Below are 23,054 nucleotides of genomic sequence, written 5' to 3' on the forward strand. Positions count from 1 at the left end.
GACAAAGACAGGGTCACTTCCCACAGAGGGAAGATGCATATACTAGTGGCAAAGGAACATGAGGATTGCCAGGAGCCACCAAAAGCTAGAGGAGAGGCATGGGACAGCTCTTCTCTTAAAGCCCTCAGAAGGAAGAATGGCCAAAGCCCTGCATTTGGACTTCTAGCCCCCAGAACTGAGACAATACATTTCTGTTCTTTAAAGCTACCATGTTGTGGTATTTTGTTACAGCAGCCTGGGACACTGAGAGGAGCCAAAAAACCAAAAACCAAACCCAGTGCTGTCGAGTCGATTCCGACTCATGGAGACCCTATAGGACAGAGTAGAACTGCCCCACAGAGTTTCCAAGGAGCGTCTGGCGGATTTGAACTGTCGACCCTTTGGTTAGCAGCCGCAGCACTTAACCACTACGCCACCAGGGTTTCCCGAGAGGGGCCAGATGCCCTCATTTCTCTTGGTGTCTACCTGGATGGTGTGTGCTGGGTCATGGGGTATACTTACCAGCTTGCCTTTGGTAGTTCTTGTCATTACCAGTAAAAACCTGTCATCAAGTCAGTACCGACTCGTAGCAACCCTATAGGACAGAGTAGAGCAGCCCCATAGGTTTCCCAGGCTGCAGTCTTTATAGAAGCAGACTGCTACCTCTTTCTTCCGCAGAGCAGCTGGTGCATTCAAACTGCAACCTTTTGGTTAGCAGCCACTGAGCACTTAACCACTGTGCTACCAGGGCTCCTTCTTTCAAACACAGCTTTCCGATAATTGTACTGAATTACCTCCTCCTGCACCCACTGCACATACTTGGAGTAGAGGCCCCCTGCTGAGTTGTGGGTGCCCTGTGGGCTCAGAAAAGAGTGAACCTGAGGTTTGGGACGAGTTTGTGTAGGGAGGCAAGTGGCATTTGAGCCCCAACTGGGGCGATGGCTTCTCCTGTGTGTCCGGGTCTTCTCCCCTTTGCCCCTTAGAGGGGCGAGGAAACCACCCCTCACATGGCTACCCAAGACATCCCACTTCACCCACCAGGGAGCACCACAGGCCAGGATGTAGAGGAGGGAGTATCCCCCCCATCTTGCCCGGGACACACCCCAAAGCAGGGCAGGGGCTCCTGCTGCAGGTGAGACTGAGAGGACCTGGGACAGAGCAGTCTCCAGGAGGGGCCGGAACCCTCTGCCCGGGAAGAAGCTCAGGGACTCCACGAGCTCCCTGTGTGGAGTCAGAGAACCCCATTGTGTGACGGGGCCCAGGGCCACACAGCACTGGGTCGCCCCGAGGACAAAGGGCCATCCTTCTGCGGACACTGGCCTCTCTCTCTCCCCAGCCCAGCGCTGGCTCCACCCCAGCTGATAAGCAAAGGGGCTACTTTTTGTCTTGTTTCGTCTTGTTTTTCTTCTTCTTTTTTTAAAGAAAGATGGTGGGAGGTCTCACTGAGCTACATTTATGCCTCCGCCATTAGTGTGGCTTCTCTGGGAGCCACAGAACCCCCATGACCCACTCTTCATTAGTTCGCTCATTAATTCATTTGTTCTTTCATATACCCAGTTTCCTGCATGGTTCTAGCTACTGGAGACTAAGTAGTGGGCAAGACAGACAGACTCCTGAATACATGGAACTCACCGACTTCAAAAGACAGGCAGTCGTGCAGACATGTCCTCATTATAGAATGTATAACAGCCATGAAGGAATAGACCATTCAGGAGAAAGGGCTACACTGGAGGAGGGACTCAGAGGGGAGCATGAGCTGAGCCCTGAATGCCAAGGAACCAGCCACACAAAGGCCTGGAGGCAGAGGGACAGATGTGCAAAGACCCTGAGGAGGTTTGATTTGTTTATTTTTTAGGGACTGCACAAGGAGCAAAAAAAAAAAGCAAACCACTTGTCAGAAATGTCTAGAATAGACAAATGCAGCACTACTCACAGTGGCCAAAAGGTGGAAACAACTGAAGTGTCCATGAACAGATAAACGAGATGTGATCTACCCACACCATGGACTATTACTCAACTCTAAGAGAAATAACTTCTGATACATGCTACCGCATGGATGAACCTTACAAACCTCATGCTGAAAGAAGTTAGTCACAAAAGGACAAAAATGTTGTTGTTAGGTGCTGTCGAGTCAATTCCAACTCATACAACCCAACGAGACAGAGCAGAACTGCCCCATAGTGTTTTCTAAGCTGTTATCTTTACAGGAGCAGGTTGCCAGGTTTTTTTCTCCTGCAGAGCTGCTGGGTGGGTTTGAACTGCCAACCCTTTGGTTAGCAGCCAAATGCTTAACCATTGCGCCACCAGGGCTCCTTACGAAATCTCTGGAATAGACAAATGCATAGAGACAGAAAGTAGATTACGGGTTACCTGGGCCCAGGGCGGGAGGAATGGGGGGTTTGTTGCTTAATGGGTACAGAGTTTCTGTCTGGGGTGATGAAAAAGTTTTGGAAATGGATAGTGGTGACGGTCACACGACATGGAGAACGTAATTAATGTCACTGAGTTGTATCCTTAAAAATGATTAATATGGCAAATTTCACGTTATATTTTGTTGTTGTTAGTTGCTGTTGGGTCGATTGTGATTCAAAATAATCCCATATATGCACCATAGAACTGCACTCTATAGGGTTTTCTATGGTTGGTTTTTAGGAAGCAGATTGCTAGGCCTTCTGAGGTAGATCTGGATGGGTTCTGATCCCCAACCTTTTGGCTAGTAGTCACGCGCTTAACCATTTGCACAGCCCGGGGAGTCCAATAAAATTAAGAGAAAGACACAGAAGAACAGGCAAACGCTAAATAACAGTCAACTTAAAAAGCCAGACAACTGGTGCCCAAGGCACCCATTCTTGGGTGGACACCGAGCTGCCCAGAGAATGGGGGCTTCACAGGCACCTCTGAAGCTGGAAATGCCTCTTCTCCCCCCAGAAATCTCATGTGAAACAGGAGGGAAGCCCAGGAGTCCCCGAGCAGGGGACAGGGCAAAGCAAAGGCCTCAGAGGCTGCAGCTCACACCCCTCCAGGGGGAGCTGCAGGAGGCGGGTGTCAGCCACAGGCCACAGAAGAGCCCGTTCTAACATAACAAAGGCCTGAGGACAACTAAGGGAGAAACTGGGCTGATGCTCCCTAGCGGTAAAATCGGCAGTCGGCTGTCCTTTTAAGTAGAAATGCTATGTTCCACGGATAAAATAAGTCAGGAGATATTTTTATACTTAGCAAAGTGGATTACAGCTCTTGGCAACACACACAGGGCAGCCGCACTTCCAGCGTCTCTCTGGAAAACCGTAATTTAGACCAAACCTGGTGCTTTTGGCGACGAGTCACCTGGCTGTACCCCGAGGGTGGCTCTGGCCAGCAGCAGAGGAGATGCAGGGGTGCCCCCACCCACTTAGGAGGCTGGGCTGGGGTCCTGGGGAGTGGAGACACCCCTGCTAGGCGGGACGTTTTATTGGGTGTAAGTATGCGGATGGTAATGAGCTCCTCCCCTCTCCATTCCCACTCACCCCCAATAAATCCAGTTCAGCTCTAGAAACCCCATACAGAGTGGCAGAAAGTTCTAGTCCTGACGGGTCCTTGCCGGCCCCTGTGCTGCTGGGTGAGTGCATTCCGGAAAGGCCTCTCAGGCTGAGAAGAGGATCAGGGTCAGCTGCCGGGCTGCAGCCATCCGATCGCGCCGGGAGCAGTAATGACAGTTATAACCTACATCCCATAACTCACCCACTGCTCAATATGCCCTTTTTCACCCCAGGCCCCTCACCGAGCATCTTTTGGTGCCTTTAAATGTGGCCTTGGCCACATGTCCCCTCCGCTCCGCACCCCTGCCGGCCAAGTCCCCCACATCAAGGGAGGCCTCCCTGAATACAGCTCCTTCAGCAGCCACATCCGCAGCTGGGCACTCCTTGCCGCCGTGGAAAATCTGATTAGATTGATGGAGGGGCCTGGCACCGCCGGGGATTGGGGATGGGATCGGGGCTGGTCCCGGTGAGGCTGACTGCGGGCCATAAGTCACAGGCTGACCCCTGGGAGGGGGGTGGTCTGGCTATCCCAGACCTGAAACTGTAGCCAGGAGGTGTTACTCGCCTGCCTGCCCATGGTGCCCAGGCATCCCAGCCTGGCGAGCTGGCGTCAGGCAGGGCCTTAAGGAGCCCTTGTACCTGCCAAGCTGAGGCTGGGGAGGAGGCAAGGGGCATCTGGGTTGGCCAAGACAATGTATTTGGGGAACTCCAGTTATGAGAAGGTGACCTCACTCTTTCCCTTCACAAAATTGCCTTCACATGTCCCCAGGCCTGGAGGGAGGCCAGGCACTGCTCTGCACGCATCCAAGGCCATGGAGACGGGTTTTGGCTGAGAGGCTGGCCGGGAAGCAGCTCCTCAACTCCAGATTGGTTGGACCGTAGAGACACGTCCCAGAGCTTGGGCCTGGGCCTCCTGGGGGTGGAAGGCAGAGGCGCCTGGGTGGTGGGCTGCCCTGGGGGTGAGGGAGGTGGAGGGCATCCTGGCTGGATGAGCTGGGTCTGGTAGGGGCAGGGGTGCTCCGGGAGGCCAGCCCCTGCTCTCAGGGGCTCATGTAGGTCAGAGAGTCCTGCTCCACCTCCTGCTACTGGTGCAGGGGGTCCAGGCAGAGGGCCTGGGGTGAGGGACAGCAAGGTGAGGTGGCACATTGCAGAGTGACCTGGGCCTTGACCATCACTCTGTTGGACTGATGGGAGGAGGGGTGTGAGTGGTCTTGAAGCCTGCAAGGATGGGGTACAGGTCACTTGAGTGGGGCCATGTCAGGGAAGGGCGTGACTTCAGAGGAGCAGCCCCAGAGCACCAGCTTGGCCTATACCACCCCTCTTCTGTGCACCTCTGGACAAGCAGGGCTGCCTGGAGCCTCTGCGTGCACGTGCTCAGGGCCCACTTGTGGAAACAGTCCCCTGAGATGCTGTCACTGGAGGCCAAGAGCAGTAAGGATGGTGTTGCCTCCCACTGCCTCCTCTAGCCCCTCCGAGCTGCTGTCAGGAGGATACAGGCACCTGGTGGATAGCCGAGGAGGGGATGGTGGCTGAAGCATCCTAGAATGATGACAGGTCAGGGAATGGACAGAGGGCTTCCCCCAGGGCGCTGGAGGCAGGCATCGTTATGTGAGAGACACACTATATGCGCAGACTTAGCAAGGGAGGAAGGGAGAGAGAAGACATTGTTTCCACCTCCTTGACACCTGGAACTGATGCAGTGCATCATAGGGTCCCCTCATTTAGCCTTCGGGCAGTCTGTGAGCTCACCAGAGATTGCCCATGAGTGATAAGTAAATCATGTGGCTGACAAACATAAGTACCTTGGCCAGGGTGGCCCAGCTAGTGAATGACTTAAGTCTGGATTTCTCTGCCCCCATTGTTGTTAGCTGCCATTGAGTTGACTCTGGCTCACGGCGACCTTATGTACAACAGAACGAAACGTCGCCCAGTCCTGCATCTTCTTCATGCTCATAGCCATGTCTGAGTCCATTGTTGCAACTATTATGTCAATCCATCTCATTGAGGGTTTCCTTCGTTTTCACTGACCCTCTACTTTACCGTACATGATGTCCTTTTCTAGCAATTGGTCTTTCCTGATGACCTGTCCAAGGTAAGCACGCCAAAATATCACCATCCTACCTTCTAAGGAATATTCTGGTTGTGTTTCTTCTAAGACTGATCTATTTATTCTTCTGGCAATCCATGGTGTAGTCAATATTCTTCAGCAATGCCACAAGTGGAATGCATCTATTCTTCTTCTGTCTCCCATTTTTACCCTCCTGCTTTCTCATGCACCCTGCCCCCAAAGCCTGCGGTATTTTGACCCTTCCGCTGTCTTTGGATGACGCGTTTGTTAAGAAGGCAAGTCCTGTGGGACTACACTGTTGAGCCTTGCTGGCTTCGTGAAAGGAGAGGCGAAGAATTCAGGGCAAAGGGTTTGCCGTTTCCCACGTCTGTCCATCTAGGAGAACTGAGGAATGTAGGCTTTGGGACTCCCTGGGGTCACTTCAACTCCCCATCTCTGCTTCCCACTCCAGTGATGACAATCGTCTCTGCGAAAATGTCTGTGCACTGAACTGGAAGATCAATGTAGGCATAGAAGAGGGAAGAACATTCCAGGGGGAAGGACTCGGGTCAGCCCACCATCCAGTACTTATAAAAAGCAGCAGCAGGAGAGGCCAGCTGGGAGATGTCCGCCTGGAAAGGGAGGAGCTGGCTCAGGCTGGGCCTTGAAGGATAAGTAGGAGTTTGCAAGGCTGAGCAGGAATAAGGACAGAGGGGCAGGAGGCTCAAAGATTCAGGACAAGCCTATATTTGCTATTTCCTGCGGGTGGGCATCTCCCCACAACACAACCTTCTCCCTGGACATGGCCACGTTTTTCTACTCACAAGTATACACTCAGGGCCTAGCAAGTGCCAGTAACTAGCAAGTGCTCAATAAACACTTGAGCAAGAAAAAGAAAGGGAGGGGAGGAAAGTGGAGGAGGTTCAAGAACACTGATCACTTTGCAGTGGTGGGAATTAGCGTCCTAGCATGGCTGTCACAGAAATACCACAAATGGGTGACTTTAAAGAATAGGAGGAGTCCCCGAGTGGTGCAAACAGTTAAATACTGAGCTGCTAACAAAAAGGTTGGTGGTTCGAGTCCACTCAGAGGTGCCTTGGAAGAAAGGCCTGGTGATAAAAAATACACTTCCAAAAATCAGCCACTGAAAACCCTGTGGGGCACAGTTCTGTTCTGACACGTGTGAGGTCACCATGAATCGGAATGTACTCCACAGCAACTGGTTGGTTGGCTTTTTGTGTTTTTTTAAATCCAAATCGAAGCCATTGGCAGATGACACTAGGCTAGCAATCTAAGCCTGGGGCTGGAAACCACTGGCCCTGCCTTCAAGCCCTCCCTCCTCCACAGACATCCTCTTTGACTCTAGGCATCCCAGGGAGCTGCTAGCCCCTGCCTCAGTTTCCTTCTTTGGTGGGGACAGGAAGCCCCAGATACAAGGCCATGCCCTAGCGGCATGTCCCTGGGCCAGGATTAGAGTGCCTCGGCAACCAGGAGGCCCAGCCCTTCCTAGTCTGAGCGGACCCCATGTGGCCCTTGCCGGTGACACGGCGTGAGTCAGCGACTTCCTGTGCCACCAGCTCCGGAAGCCGGGCCTGAGCCCACTCCAGTTCCCAGAAACACAGCAGCAACGGCGAGTTGACACAGGCCAGCTGCCAGAGAAATAAATAAATAAATAAGTGCCCTCCCCAAAATAGCTCGGAGGCACATACAGAGACACAAGGGACGGAGGCCAAGCCTCGAAATAGCCGAGCCCAGGCAGCCAGAGGGGTGTCACCCTGTAGCTGCGGGCCAAGGTGGTGGGAGGCCCCTTACAGAGCAGGTGTGGGCAAGATTTGGGGTGAAGGAGGGAGACTTGGTGGCCACAAATGAGCCATCCTGGGTGCTGGTGTGCAGAGGCCCAGAGGGGGCACAGGAGGTCAGCTGAGGACATGGTGTTGAGGGCCTGTTGTGGGGTGAATTGTGTCCCCAAAAATGACATGTGGAAGTTCTAACCTTGGTACCCTTGAACATGACCTTGTTTGGAAATAGGGTCTTTGAAGATGTTATCGGTTACATTAACACGAGGTTACACTGGAGTAGGGGAGGCTCTAATCCCATCTGAGTGGTGTTGTTATGAAAGAGGTGAAGAGACATAGAGACACACAGAGGTAGGATGGCCATGTGATGAGGCATCTGGGGCTACAGAAGCTGAGAAAGACAAGTGAAGAGCCCTACGTACAGCCTTTGAAGGGCTTTGCTGACACCTTGATTTTGGACTTCTGGCCCCCAGAACTGTGAGACAGTAAATTTCTGTTCTTACAAGCCACCTGTACTCCTGGGGTTATATAAACAGTTAATGCACTCAGCTGCTAACTGAAAGGTTAGAGGTTCGGACCCACCCAGAGGCACCTCGGAAGAAAGGCCTGGGGATCTACTTCTGAACAATCAGTCGTTGAAAACCCTGTGGAGCACACTTCTACTCTGACATACATGGGGTTGCTATGAGTTGGCATCTACTCCATGGCAACTGGTTTGGTTTTTGGTTTGGTGTGTGGCACTTGGTTACGGCAGCCCTGGAACCCTCCCACTGGGCCTCCCTGATGTGCTCGGCCCATGTGCCAGGCCCATGGAGCACCGGTGCCCAGGACGAGCTAGGTCCCTCCCTCTGAGTGTTCAGCCTGTCGTGGAGGCCAGCCTTCAACAAATGGTGGCGCCCTAAATGCATCATCAGCAACAGAACTAAATCCTGTGGAGGAAAACTGCGCAGCGCCATGAGAGAAAACGGCGAGAGATGAGATGCATTTGCTGAACCCCCGATTCAAAGGGGTGACACCCCCAATCTGAGGGGTGATGTGTAAGCTGAGCCCAAAGGAGAAGGAAGAGCTGGCAGAGTGAAGATGCTGAGGGAAGTGGGTGGGAGGGGGATGAAGGTGTTCCAGGCAGCGGCGACAGCACAGGCAAAGCTCCTGGGGCAGCTGAGCACCTGCTGGGTTCTAGGAACTGAGAGACGATCATGTTGCCTTGGAGGTCAGGGGGCTTGGGTCTGGCTCGAAAAGAATCCTGGAGGAGGGTCTGAGGCGAGAGACTGGCACGTTCAGATCTGTTCTGCCTCGAATCCAGCTGCTGGGTGGAGAGCAGGCCGTGCGAACAGGAGCAGAACGAGGAGTCCAGGGAGGCTCTGAGCCACTGACCCCGGAAGCCGGGGGCCCGGCCAGCTGGCCAACGAGGCGGACGGAGCTGCACACACTTGAGGGACTACAAGGATCAGTAGTGATCCAGCTAAGGGGAGGGGGCAGGGATCCCACCCTGGTTTCCACCTGGCCATGTGACCCAAGGCGGAGTCCCTGAGAAGGTGGCTGATGGAGTTGCCTCTCCTTCTGAAACAGTGCATGCTGCGAAATCTACTTGTCATGGTTGTTTGCTGTCGAGTCAGCCTCGACTCGTGGTGACCTCATGTGTGTGAGAGTAGATCTGTGCTCCACAGGGTTTTCAGTGGCTGATTTTTTGAAAGCAGATCACCAGGTCTTTCTTCTGAGGCACCTCTGGGAGGACTCAAACCTCCAACCTTTTGGTTAGCAACTGAGCACGTTAGCAGTTTGCACTGCCCAGGGGCTCGTGTGATCTAGAAAAATGTGATAAAACAGTGGCCCATCCCCCAGCTTTTGAGATGGGGTGGGAGGAGAAAACCAAATAGAGTAAGACTAAAAAAAAAAAGAAGAAGAAAAGAAAATGATAGTCCACAAGACGGGAGTTCAACAGCTTAGGGGGAGTTGTGAGAATGGAGCAGAAAGCTGAGCATGGAAATCCACTGTCGGTTTGACGATAAAATCAGGGCTTTGGGGTCTATGAACATTTAGTTCCTTCCGCCCATTTAAAAAAAAAAAAAAACATTAACATCCTAGCTAGGAAAAAATGTCTGCCTTGACCATTATGCTCTTTTAAGAACTATCTATATGGGATCAAATTGACAACGGCAACTCAAAAGATTAAATAGGAACCTTGGGGGGCAGTGAATTTCTGTTAATGGGGAGGAACAACTCAGAAAAGGAGGGTGAGAACAGTTGCCCAACTCGAAGAATGTAATCAATGGCACTGAACCGTACATATAGAAAGTGTTGAATTGGTATATGTTCTGCTGTGTACAGTCTCCACGCAACAACAAAATAAATAAAATTTTCTTAAAAAGTTAACATCCATGTGGTTGAGTAAGAGGGGCATAGTCATGTGCCGCTGATGTGAGGACAGTGTAAGTAAAATAGAGCAGCAACAAAAATGTGTGTGCACTTGAATCCCAGAGAAGTCGGTATGCATGGAAGATGATGAACAGAAATAAAGCGCTGCCAGTATCTGCTGGCAAAAGCTCTTAATTCAGGCTGTGCTCTGCTACTTTTATATCGTCCTTTTTAAGAGATTTGTTTATTGCTGTTCTGGATTAAAACATTACGAAGATATTACCCAGAGAGAAGGTTTTCCTAAACCTGAGGCTGTTGGTGACCTGGTGTGGTACAAAGTCCGATAAAACTGTGTGTAGAAAGAGGTGCTATTCACCAAAAACAGGTAAAAGCTACTTACATCTACTTCTCCTTGATCAATGACATAGAAATTATCTCCTTCATCCCCTGTAACAACAAAAAGAAACACACATACACAATGAAGAAAATATCAAGACATTTAAATAAGCTCTAGCATTTTTGTTTTTCTTGTGAACAATGTTCACGACATTGCTCTATAACCATTGTCAAGCAGTACTTTGGGTTTCATCAATTCTTTTTAATGACAAGAAGGAGAAGGAGAAGACTACTGAAACATATTGGATTAATGTGTTAAACGGACAGTTTTTAAGTTTCATTAATGAATTTTCTCAAGGATAGATAATGAGGGCATTATATTAATAAATACTTTAAGTGAATAAAAAAAGGTTCACCCCCCCCCCGCCCCCATCAGCTTTGGCGCGAAGAAAGCAGACATACCTTGCTGGATGACGATCTCCCCAGCAATGTGGGTGACAGGGAACATGGCATCAAAAATGTCACTGAAAAACAAAACACAGCATGTGGGAGGTGCCGGGGACACAGGGCAGTTTAAACACTCCCTCCTCCCATAACTTTACATTTAAAAAGTCGAGCAGTACAGCTCGTTGACTCATACTCTTTTTAAAAGTAATTCACATTCATTCAGGAAAATGAGAAAATCCACAAGAATTAAAGGAAGAAAATAAAAATCCTTCCTAATCCCACTGCCCAGAGATAACCGCTGTGAGCCCCCCATCTGTGCACGTAGACGATGTGCTGATCGGGTTTCTACAGCAATAGTACCACACTATAGATGTCGTTTGTATTTCACTTAAAAAAAGGAACCAAAGATCGATTATGAGCATTTTTCCATGTTAGTAAATATCATTCTACTCATTGTTGCTCTTTAGTTGTCATTGAATCAGCTCTAACTCATGGCAACCCCACGTACAACACAGCAAAACATTGCCCAATCCTGCACCATCTTCACAATCATTGGTATGCTTCAGCCCACTGTTGAGGCCACTTTGTATTCTGAGTGCCTTCCAACCTAGGGGGCCCATCGTCCAGCACTATATTGGACAATATTCTGTTGTGATACAAAGGGTTTTCATGGGCTGATTTTCGGAAGTAGGTCACCAGGCCTTTATTCCTAGTCTGTCTCAGTCTGGATAATCTGCTGAAACCTGTCCACCATGGGTGACCCTGCTGTTATTTGAAATATTGGTGGTGTGGCTTCCAGCATGATAGTAACATGTGAGCCACCATAGTAGGACAAACTGTCAGACAGAATGGTAATCAATCTTAATGTCCTACTTAAGGGGTACAGAGCTTCTGTCTGGGATGATAAAAAACTTTTGGAAATGGATAGTGGTGATGGTTGCACAACATGGTAAATATAAATGATGTCACTGAATTGCATACTTAAAAATGGTTAAAATGGCAACTTTTTTGTTATATATATTTTACCACCATAAAACTATAAAAAGGAGAAAGATCTCAAATCAATGATTTAATTTACCACCTCAAGAAATTTAAAAAAGATAAATTAAACCCAAAGCAAGCAGAAGGAAGGAAATAAAAATAAGAGCAGGAATTAGTTAGATTGAAAAAGAAAAACAATCCAGAAATCAATTTCATTAAAATGTTCAATAAGATTGGTAACTCTCTAGCCACACTGACTAAGGAAAAAACAAAAAAGACAATACCAGGAATGAAAGAGGAGGCATCACTACAGACCCTAAAGATATCAATGGATAATAAGGAAACATCCTAAACAAGTTCATACTCATATACCATTTTTAAGTGTACAGTTCAGTCACATTAATTACATTCAGCATGTTGTGCAACCATTGCCACTATCTAATTCTAAAAGTTTTTCATCACCCCAAACAGAAACTCAGTATCCATTAAACAGGACATCAACTTAGATGAAATTAAACAATTCTTTGAGGTACACAAACTATCAGCACTCATGTGAGAAGAAATATAGTCTGAAGAGTCCTGTGTCAAACCTCAAGAGAACCATATGAGATATCACTTCACACCTACTAGGACAGCTACAATGAAAAAAAAAAAAAACCAGACAATACCAAGTGTTGACAAGGATGTAGAGAAACTGGAACTCTCAGCCATTGCTGGTGGGAATGTAAAATGTTGCCCCCACTGTGGAAAACATTTTGGCAGTTCCTCAAATTATTAAACACAGAATTACTATACAGAAAAAAAAAAAAGTAACAATAGATAGTGAACATTTCTTCACACCAGTAAATATTCTACTAGAACATGGTGAGTCAGCAAAAAACAAGGGAAACCCATGAGATGGCCTGACACAATAGGTGCAACAATGGGCTCAAACATACCAACAATTGTGAGGATGGTGCAAGACAGGGCAATGTTTTGTTCTTCTGTATATAAGGTCACCATATACAATTAACAACAACAAAACATGCTAATTGATCTTAACGTTTGTTTCTGCACTTTTTTTTTCTTCTTCAGGGAAATCACTTTCAGTCAAAGGGACTCCTGAAGCAGTACTGAGAAGAGAGCTCGGGAGAGTTCAGTACCCCTGGTACAAAGACGAAAAGTTTAAAAACAGACTCTTCGACATGCTGACCAGACAAACCACGGATGCAGGTGCAGCTGACACCCAGGGAGTGCCAATGGAAACACACGCCAACTGGGAAGCCAGGCCATTTAATCTTCTACATTTGTCTGTGAAAGGGATACACTCATGGGATGCAGATGGTAGTGTGGAGAGGATCACATGTGTCCCCGAGCTGGCAGAGGGCACGGGAAAAAGGGAAAATAGGTGCTGAACCACGGAAGCAAAGTTCACCTCTCCCTGGAACCTTTATCTGCCAGGACAACAAACAGAGCCTGGAGTCGAAGGTGTCGGCGTCTCACTTCTGAAACGCAGCAGCTACCTTTGAACCCTTTACCCACACCGCGGGCGCTTGGCTCCCCAAAAAGTGAAGCAGCGGAGCTGACGCAGAGTTCAAGTAAATTACGGAGGTGTTAGCAACCCTGATGCAGGAAGGAACTACATGCTGTGAGTTCTACGGTTAATAGCCCCATCCATTTAAAAGGTAGATTCCTGGGCACATTTGTGCACTGTGAAGTTAAGGGGAGCCTCAGAGGAGCTCAAGGGTGCTGATGCCGGGAAGGCAGGGCACCTGGTAAGCAAAAGCAAAGATCCAACAAACAGCCCTGCACCCTCCCATTTCCAGGGTCTGGAAAATATAAATAAAGAATTCTTAAAATAGTAGCTGTTTTCTCTCTATTTAAGAAATGTTTCTTTTCTGTTCCAATTCCCAACTTCGCTGACAATTTGGTTTCCTGTTTCCGGCATTCTCTCTTGGAGGCTGGGGGGCAGCGGTGGCAGGGGCTCTGGGCAGGTTGGCAGGAGCCCCCATCCCCTGCTGTCCTCACCTGGACAGCAAGGGGCCCGGACCAGCTGCCCCGGGGCACCTGGCCTCTCGGGCTCCAGGATGTATTTCTTGGCAAAGTGTCCCAGGTCAAACATCTGCAGGCACAGTCCAGTCACTGTTTTTTAAACTGGATTTCTTCAAAACCACAAAATAAGGGCTCTTAAAATGAACAGATCTTTAAGAAATGATTTAACCATTCCTCCCCCATTAAAAAAAATTTTTTTTAGCTTATAATGGTAAAATATTTCCCCCAAAATGCCGAAAACGATTAAACAGGCTCCCATGTGCCCTCCACCGCCCCGAATTGACAGGTGTTAACATTTTACCATATTTGCTTCCAATAGCTCTCTTCTGGAAGGCACTCAGCATCTGAGACAGGGCCCAGCTCCTCCCCAGCCCCAGGGAGGTGTCATGGGAAGTAGCTCTGTATTTTTACTTCATGGGAAGAAGTCCATGAAAAGCATCCATTATTGTTCTGTGCTTTTGGCATAGATAAATCATAAAAAAAATCCTTTTACATAAATAAGGTCCCTGGGTGGTACAAACAGTTTGTACTGAACTACTAACCTAAAGGTTGGCAGTTGGAATCCACCCAGCAGTGCCACAGAAGAAAGGCCTGGCAGTCTGCTTCCGTAAAGATTCTAGCCTAGAAAACTCTATGGAGCAGTTCTACTCTGTATTGCATGGGTCACCATGAGTCAGAATAAAAAGGGTTATGTGAAAAAAAAAAAAAGTTGCAAAAAATTATTTACTTGAGTAAGTCCTTCTGTCATTTTTTCTTTCCCTTTCAATGTCTGTTTTCTAAAGTCTGTTTCCTGAAGTGCGTCTACATGAATACACTCAAATCAGGGGCGTTCCTTCCGCTGCTGACTGGTGTTCTCTGCATGAACAGACCTGAGTTCCTCCCCTCATCCTCTTCTGGAGGACACTGAGATAGGTCACAAACTGGGCCTCAGCAAGCAACCCAGAGCTCCCCAAGACGAGGGAGGAGGATAAATACGAGTGCTTCCTCTCTGCCATAATCTGGGGGTCACGTTTCACCCCCCGCCGTCCCCCACACACACGATCTGGGTCACATTCCACGCACGTGCTGCTTCTGCTCGCTTGAGCTATGGTGACCACGTGGCGGAAACCTCTGCCTGGAAGACTGAAGACTCCAAGCATGGTGGCTTAGCCTTAGCATCAAGCACAGCGGCCTCCACTTGCCTAGGGGTGTCTGCCAGCCAGGGCCCTGGCGCTCTGTGGAACACCTTTAATGGCCCTCCGCAGGCTTCCCATCCTCCGTCTGTCAGTATGTCATGCTGTGGTGGCTTGTGTGTTGCTGTCATGCTGGAAGCTTTGCCACCAGTATTTCAAATACCACCAGGGTCACCCACGGTAGACAGATATCAGCGAAGCTTCCATACTGAGAGAGACTAGGAAGAAGGCCTGGCGATCTACATCCAAAAATTAGCCAATGAAAACCCTATGGCTCTACTTGCAAAAATTAGCCAATGGAAACAACATTGTCCGACTCCCTTGCTTTGGACTCGTCATCAGGAGGGATCAATTGCTGGAGAAGGACATCGTGTTTGGTGAAAGAGAGGGCCTAGTGAGGGTGCAGGAGACCCTCTGTGAGATGGGTTGGCACAGTGGCTGCAACGATGTTGGCAATCGTGAGGCCAACACAGGACCAGGCAGCGTTTCGTTCTGTTTTACGTAAGATTGCCATGAGTCGGAGTTGACTGGCAAATAACAAGAGCAGACTTCAACACTGACCACACAGGTGCTTCTTCAGCTTTCCAGGTACCTGCAGAGACGTGGCAGGGGAGGTGGAGAAACAACAAAGAATCCCCCGCTCTCTGTGAACAGTGAATCTGGGGGTCACATTTCACCCACCCACACACACACACGATTTGGGTCACATTCCATGTGCGTGCTGCTTCTGCTCGCCTGAGCTATGGGGACCCTGACCTTGGTTATGCCCAGAGACCCCAGCCTCAGCTATACCTGGGGACCCTTGCCGGGGTTACTGCGAGGTCTGGCAGCCCCATCTTCCTGCAGGAGACACTTGAATGCCCTAGATGCCTCCAGCTCATAACCATGAGGAAAAGTGCCAGGAAGGCTTGTGCACAGCCGGTCACGAGGCAGTGAGGCCATGCTTCGGCCAGCCCTCCCCCTGCTCTCTGTCCTTTTACACGAACTCAACGCCATCCTCTCTCCTGGTGTCTAATGGCATTTCAAGGCATCAGCCTCCCCCATCCTGTAAAAAGAAAAACATTTTTCTGTCCCAATCCTGAAATCACCTCTGGAAGGCTTGACCGATGCTGCCGGCATGGATCTTGGGGGTGCCTTCCTATTCAAGGGACACTGGCTTAGCACTTACAGGTAGGGGGCCACGGTGCCTCTGGGGACATACAACATTCCCCAGAGCTCAAGTCTGGGAGAGACACAAAAGCATGAAGAGAGTGCAGATGCCACTCACAGCAGGTGGCCAGGGCCACACAGCTCTGAGGACCTCACACTTCTTATCTCACTCTGTCCTTACCCAGCACCGTGAGGTCAGGACTGCAGTCACCCCACTGCCCAGATAAGGAAACTGGAGACACAACGTAGCTGTGCCCAAGGCCAGGCAGCTGTGAGGGGTGGCCAGGCTGCAGAACCCCTATCAGCTGTCAGCCCTAAAGCCGGCCTCCCCCTCACTCTCTGGGTTCAAGAGGCTCAATGGAGCGTGGAGGGGCAGAAGAGGAGGGGGCCTCCCTGAGCGAGGACAGGCATTCTGGGCAGGGCACAGCTGAGCAAAGGCTTGGGGGTGAAGAGGGGGAGGCATATGGTACAGGCGGGAGGCCCCAGGGAGGGATCTCAGGAATAGGTCATGGAGGGTCTGGATGCCAAACTTGGGGACGCCCCCACCCCTGGCCAGACTTAACTCAGATTCTTTCCATCATCATGCAGCAGAAACTTCCAAGGCCCAAGAGGCAGGCCAGTCCAAGGGTTCCTGGGTCCTTTGTTGTTGTGTGTTGTCAATTCTGACTCATAGAGACCTCATGTGACAGAGTAGAACTGCCCCACAGGGTTTCTAGGCTGTGATCTTTACGGGAGCAGGTTGCCAGGTCTTTCTCCTGCAGAGCTGGTGGGGGGTTCAAACCGCCAGCCTTTCGGTTGGCAGCCAAGCACTTAACCATTGTGCCACCATGGCTCCTTGCCAGGCCCTTCGGTCTTTAACAAATAACAACATCCAGACAAGGGCCTGATGTCATCAACCCCGTCTTCAGATCTGGGCTTGAAGGCAGGTCTTCAGTCCCCTGCATGGTCCGAGATCCCTGATGATGAGGGGGTGCCGTGCCCCATCCCAGTGTCTCCGTGGGACCCCTGTGAGCACATCTCACAAGGACTCCCCTACAGTCAGTCCAATCAAACTGGATGCCATCTTTTTTCTTTTTGGTGAGTGTGATTCACATAACACAAAGTTAACCATTTTAAAGGGTACAGTTCAGTGGTGTTTAGTACATCCACGATGCTGTGCAACCACCACCTCTAACTAGTTTCAAGGCATTTCCATCACCCCCAAAAGGATACCCTGTACCCATTGAGCAGTCATCCTTCTTCCCAACATGGATATTATCTTTTTATTTCTATTTTTATATTTTATTTTATTGTGATGAAAATATACATAACAAAGCATACACCATCTCAACAATTTCTACGCCTACGATTCAGTGACATTGATTACATTCTTTAAAGTTTTGTAACCATTCTCGCTATCCTTTTCCAAATGATCCAACCACCATTAACATGAACTCAATGCCCCATAAGCGAAAACTCCCTTTCACCTCCCTCTCACTGGATATTATCTTGATAATGTATAAGATGAAATATGTATGTTTTTATATATTTTTTATTCTTGTCAGAAATACACGCAGCAAAAAATACACCAATTCAACAATTTCTACATGTACGATTCAGTGACATTAATTACATTCTTCAAGTTGTGCAATCATTCTCACCTCCCTTTTCCAAATTGTTCCTCCCCCATTAACATAAATTCACTGTCCCCCTAAGCTTCCTATCTAACCTTTTGAGTTGCTGTTGTCAATTTAATCCCACATAGACAGTTCTTAAAAGAGCGTAATACTCAAGGCAGACATTCTTTACCAATTAAGCTTAACTACTATTTGGAGCCCTGGTGGCACAGTGGTTAAGTATTGCGCTGCTAACCAAAAGGCTGGCCATTCAAATCCGACAGCCACTCCTCGGGAACCATATGGGGCAGCTCTACTCTGTCCTATAGGGTTGCTATGAGTTGGAATAGACTCAATGGCAACGGGTATACTGTTTGGTTTTAAGAAGACTTCAGGGGATACTTTTGGTTTAAGGTTTAAAGATTATCTCAAGGCAACAGTTTCAGTAGTTCATCCTGCATCAATGGCTCCGGAAAGTCTGGATTCCATGAGAATTTGGAATTCTGTTTCACATTTTCCCCATTCTGATAAGGGTTCTTCTACAGCATCTTTGATTAAAATGTTCAGGGATGGTACCCAGGCACCATCCAGTTCTTCTGTTCTCATGGCAAAGGAGGCATTTGTTCATGAAAATCAACTATATTGAAGCTCTTCTGTGATGGAACGGTTGTGTATCGACTTGGCTTGGCCATGATTCTCAGTGGTTTGGCAGTTATGATGTAATTTAGCAGCTATGTAATGATGTAATCACCTCCATAATGAAATCTGATATAATGTAATCACCTCCATGATGAGATCTGTTATGAGCAGCCAATCTGTTGAAAGGGATTTTCCTTGGGAGTGTGGCCTGCATCCAATATAGGTGTACTTCCTGGCAAAGCTTTCTGGCTTTTGCTCGCTCTGGATCCTGCAGCTGGCTCCGTTCATCGGACCTCTGGTTCTTGGGACTTGAGCTAGCAGCTTACCTGACGTCTTCCCGCTGGTCAGACAGAGACCTGCTGTCTGATCTTCCAATCTTGGGTTTGCCAGCCCCTGCAGCTACGTGAATCAGGAGAAACCTTCAACCCAACCCACAGGCTTGGGACGTTCCAGCCTCTACAACCATGTGAGCCATTTCCTTGATATAAATCTCTCTATATATTTACACACTGTACTAGTTTTGCTTCTCTAGAGAACCCAGCCTAAGACACCTACCACCAAAATATTAAAAAAAAAAAAAAATTAATTTGCTTCTTTATTATTGGATTACACGGTGGGTTCACAGGCAGGCCCAACAACTTCTAGTTTAAAAAAACTGATGCGCAAAAGTGATATTTCGAGATCTTGGCAACAACCAAAATGGGTTATGAAAATATCTGTGCTTCCTCCTAGGGGCACAGTTACAGGTGCTGCTGATACTGCTGAGGTCTACCGTCCATGTTCTGAGGGAAGGAAATGCCAATTTTACCAAGAGGCTCTCGCAGATAAGGATGGCAAGTTTTTCCCATCCCAGTTCATGGTCTCCCTGAATTCTGTCCCCGGACTGTGTTGAGCCTGAAAGTTATATCTCCTCTGAACAGAGTATAGCTTATCTGTCTGTCTGTCTCTGTCTCTCTTCCCTTCACTCTCTCTCTCTCTTTTCACCTGTCTCTCCATTTCTCTCTCTCTCTCTCCCGTCTCTGTCTCTCTCTTTTTCTGCTTACCCTCTTGTCTGTCTCTCCTCTGTCTCTCTATCTCCCTCCCCTCTCTCTGTGCCCTAAGCCAGTCTCTTACCTTGGGGTTGGGTACCCGATGTCTTAGTTGTTTCTGAGATCTTGAAATTTCACTTTTGCTCATCACACAGCTCTCTCCAGTGGGTGATGATGGGGCTCAGGATGGTGACCAGTGAACTGACAATCGCTGGCCCAGGCTTTCCAAACTGTCCCCAGGCACTCCCTGCACTGTGCCCAATGGAGTCATGTGATGCTCAGGACCTGGGGAGTCTCAAAGGCACATGGAGAGCCTATGCTGGGTCTCAGCTAGCCCTGGCTTGTGGCTTAGGGATCACAGGCCCCTTGGGAGTCACCATTCAAATCACACTGGTGCTGCTCCCTCCAGTGGCACCTTGGTTCTTATGCCCCTCACCCTGCAGGTGACTGTTCCCTGACTTGCCTGCCTCACCCAGCTGACTGGATGGATGGATGGATGGATGCATGGATGTAAGGATGGTAAATAGATGGATGGATGAGTGGATGACAGAAGGATGGGGATGGGAAGATGGATGGATGGATGGACAGATGGATGGATGGATGGGTGGCTCGCTGGATGGGTGGTTGGATGGATGGGCGGATGGGTAGATGATGGACGGAAAAATGGTGATGGGTGGATAGATGGGTGGGTGGATGAATGGATGGATGGAAGGATGGGGATGGGTGGATGGGTGGATGGGTGAATGGAAGGATGGGGCTGAGTGGATGGGTGAGTGAGTGGATGGGTGGGTGGGTGGATGAATGTAAGGATGAGTGGAAAGAAGGATGGGTGGATAGATGGATGGGTGGGTGGATGGATGGATGGAAGGATGGGGATAGAAGAATGGATGGAAGAGGGGGGATCAGCAGACGGGTGGAAAAATCGAACTGAGTCCATTGCCATCAAGTTGATTCCAACCCATAGTGACCCTATACAACAGAGCAGAACTGCTCATAGGGTTTCCAAGGCTGTAACCTTTACAGAAGCAGACTACCACATCTTCCTTCCACAGAGCGGCTGGTGGGTTTGAACCAATGACCTTTTGGTTAGCAGCTTAGCGCTTTAACCACTGTGCCACCTGGGCTTGGGTGGATAAATAGCTGGAGTAAACCAATGACTGAGTATATTGTACACTCACCAATTTTTTAACTAAAACAAATACTAATTTGTTTATTGAAATAATACACAATTAACACAGTAGATACTCCATAAATATTGGGTTGCGGGAACCATGAAATATACCACTTAGCCTGTTTAACCTATTAAGGGGCTTACTACTTAAGCACATTTACTAATGCGCTTCCCCTCTGATGAGCAGATAGTCTTCAGCCACTACTAACACACAGGCATGGGTCATCCCTGTGACAACTCTCTGTCTACTGGGTCCCTACCCCCACCATCTAGAACCCCCCAACACTCTGCCCCTGCCCCTCCTCCATGGAATCACAGAACAATAGAAGAAAATATAGCAAGTAAATACCAGTGTAGGGAAGTTTTTTTCTAAGCACAAGAGTAAAGGCAGAAATAAGGTAAAAGTGTCAGAGACTTGACTACCTGAAAATTTTAAAAGTTTGCTAGATCAGTAATAAAAAGCAAGCATACTTGGAAGTTTCTCTAAAACATAGAATTCCTATATGATCCAGCAATTCTACTCCCAGGTATAAACCCACAAGAACTGAACACAGGGACTCAAACAGATACATAGGCATCAGTGTTTACGGCAGCACTATTCAGTCATCAAAGACATAAACAGCCTAAATGTCCATCGACGGGTGAATGGATAAACAAAATGTGGTCCACCCGTACAATGGAATACTATACAGCCATAAAGAGAAAGGAAGTCCTGATACATGCTACGACGTGGATGAACTTGGAAAACACCATGCTGAGTGACATAAGCCATTCACAAAACTGCAAATACTGTATGATCCTACTTATATGAAATCTCTAGAACAGGCAAATGCATACAGACCAAAGTTTATTAGTGGTTATCAGGGGAGGGTGGGAAGGGGGAATGGGAGTCATTGCTGATGAATACAGAGTTTCTGTTTGGGGCGATGAGAGTTTTGGAAATGGATAGTGATGACGGTTACACAACATCGTGAGTGTGATTAATGCCTGCCACTGAACTGCACACTTAAAAATTGTGAAAATGGCAAATTTTTGTTAGCAGCTGAGCTCTTAACCACTGCGCCACCAGGGCGCTATGATATATTTTACTACAATAAAATTAAAACACATTTTTAAAAATCTGCAACATATAAAACTGAGAAATAGATTTAAACTGTAAGGAATTCTTTCAACAACAAGTACAAAAAAGGCAAACATTCTGATAGAAAAATGGGCAAAGGACACCAAGGGGCAATTTAAAAAATGAAAACCACAAATGTCAGATTATCATATAAAAGCCTTCAGCCCTCACTGGCATGCAAAGAAATGCAAACCACAACCAGATTCTATTTTCATCCATGGGGTGGTGAAGTCAGAAATAATGGCGACACCCAGTGTTGGCTAGGGCAGGGCCCAGCAGCAGACCTCCTTTCTCTGGGAGGAGGGACTAGTATAATCTTTTTATGGAGTAATTTACAGCAAGTAACAAAAGGCTTTGGGGAGCCTACCCTAGAACTATCAGTTCCACATCTAGGAATTTACCCTCAGGAAATAACTAGACAAATTCAACACACGTAAGTGTAGTGATACTCGCTGAAGCATCGTTTAACTTACATTGGACCAAAAACCCAAAATGGGCAAGAGCAGAGGATTTTTAAGTAAATCACGGTACTTCTATATAATGTAACGTTGTGTGGCCATTAAAAACAGTGCTATAAACGTAAAGGAAGGAAGATGTTCACAACGCTGCCAGTAAAAAGAAAAAAGGTAGTTTACAAAGCAGTATACTTAGGAAAATGTAACAAAGTAAACACTCTAGAGGTGCTATACCACAGTGCTAACAGTGATTATCTTGGGGTGGAGAGGGCATGGGGGTTAAGTCGTTTTAAAGTGATTTTTGTTTCTTTTCCTGATTACTTGTACTTATTTGTACAAGTAACATTGAGTGAAATAAGCCAGTCGCGAAGTACAAATACCGTATGGCCTCACTTATACGAGATAAGCAAATATGTAGGAAACAAAGATTACGAGTGGTTACCAGGGGTAGGACAGAAGGGGAGAGGAGGAGTTTTTGCATAGGAAGCACTCAGTTTATGTTAATGGTGGTGGAATAACTCAGAAAAAGATAGTGATAATGATTGTACAATATGAAGACTGTAATCAATGTCACTGAATTTTACATGTAGAAATTGTTGAACTGTATATTTTTACAATTAAAAAAAAGTAGGTGTGGCCTTCTCTCAAGGCACTGATACACAGCTTTGCTTTTTTTTTTTTTTTTAAATATCCAGATCTTCCCATTGCCGTCCAGTCAATTCCAACTCATAGCGACTCCATAGGATTTCCAAGGCTGTAAATCTCTATGGAAGCAGACTGCCTCATCTTTCTCCTGCGGAGCCTCTCGTGGTTTTGAACCGCCAGCCTTTTGGTTAGCAGTCAATTGCTTTAACCACCGCACCGCCAGGGCTCCTAATACCTAGATATTAAAGTTAATTATAATAGAAAATAGGAGAAACGGTGTGCAGGAGGAGGGGGGATATAAGAAGGGGGGTATATGAGAGCTCTCTGTTTTCTGTAAATCTAAAACTGGTCTAAAAAATAAAGCCTATATTACAAAGGAAGATAAAGGTTAAATCCTGCTTCTCCTGGGCTAGTACAGAACAAGAAACATGCCTGAGAGATAAAGCAACATTTTTCACAGCCAAACCCACTTGCAAAAGTGCAAGTAAACCAGGAGAGCCAAACTGCACCTCCAAAAGTTACATCTGCCAGACATTGTTACCTGTTATCAAAAGAATCAAAGGTAACAATTTGGCACAACGTTTCCACCTTTA

The 23,054-nt window shown here is 47.9% G+C and overlaps 1 protein-coding gene across 2 annotated transcripts in view; it reads right to left on the reverse strand.

Annotated features, from left to right (window-relative positions):
• PRKAR1B (protein kinase cAMP-dependent type I regulatory subunit beta) overlaps nt 1–23,054 on the reverse strand; it is a 146,679-nt gene that overhangs the window by 45,204 nt on the left and 78,421 nt on the right. For both annotated transcript variants that reach the window (XM_064295934.1, XM_023555892.2), the window contains 2 exons: nt 10,491–10,552; nt 10,093–10,139 (listed from right to left, as the gene is read on the reverse strand). In XM_064295934.1, coding sequence (XP_064152004.1) covers nt 10,093–10,139; nt 10,491–10,552 — 109 coding nt within the window. The remainder of the gene's footprint in view (nt 1–10,092; nt 10,140–10,490; nt 10,553–23,054) is intronic.

This window comes from Loxodonta africana, chromosome 12 (assembly GCF_030014295.1).
Source record: "Loxodonta africana isolate mLoxAfr1 chromosome 12, mLoxAfr1.hap2, whole genome shotgun sequence".
NCBI lineage: Eukaryota > Metazoa > Chordata > Mammalia > Proboscidea > Elephantidae > Loxodonta > Loxodonta africana.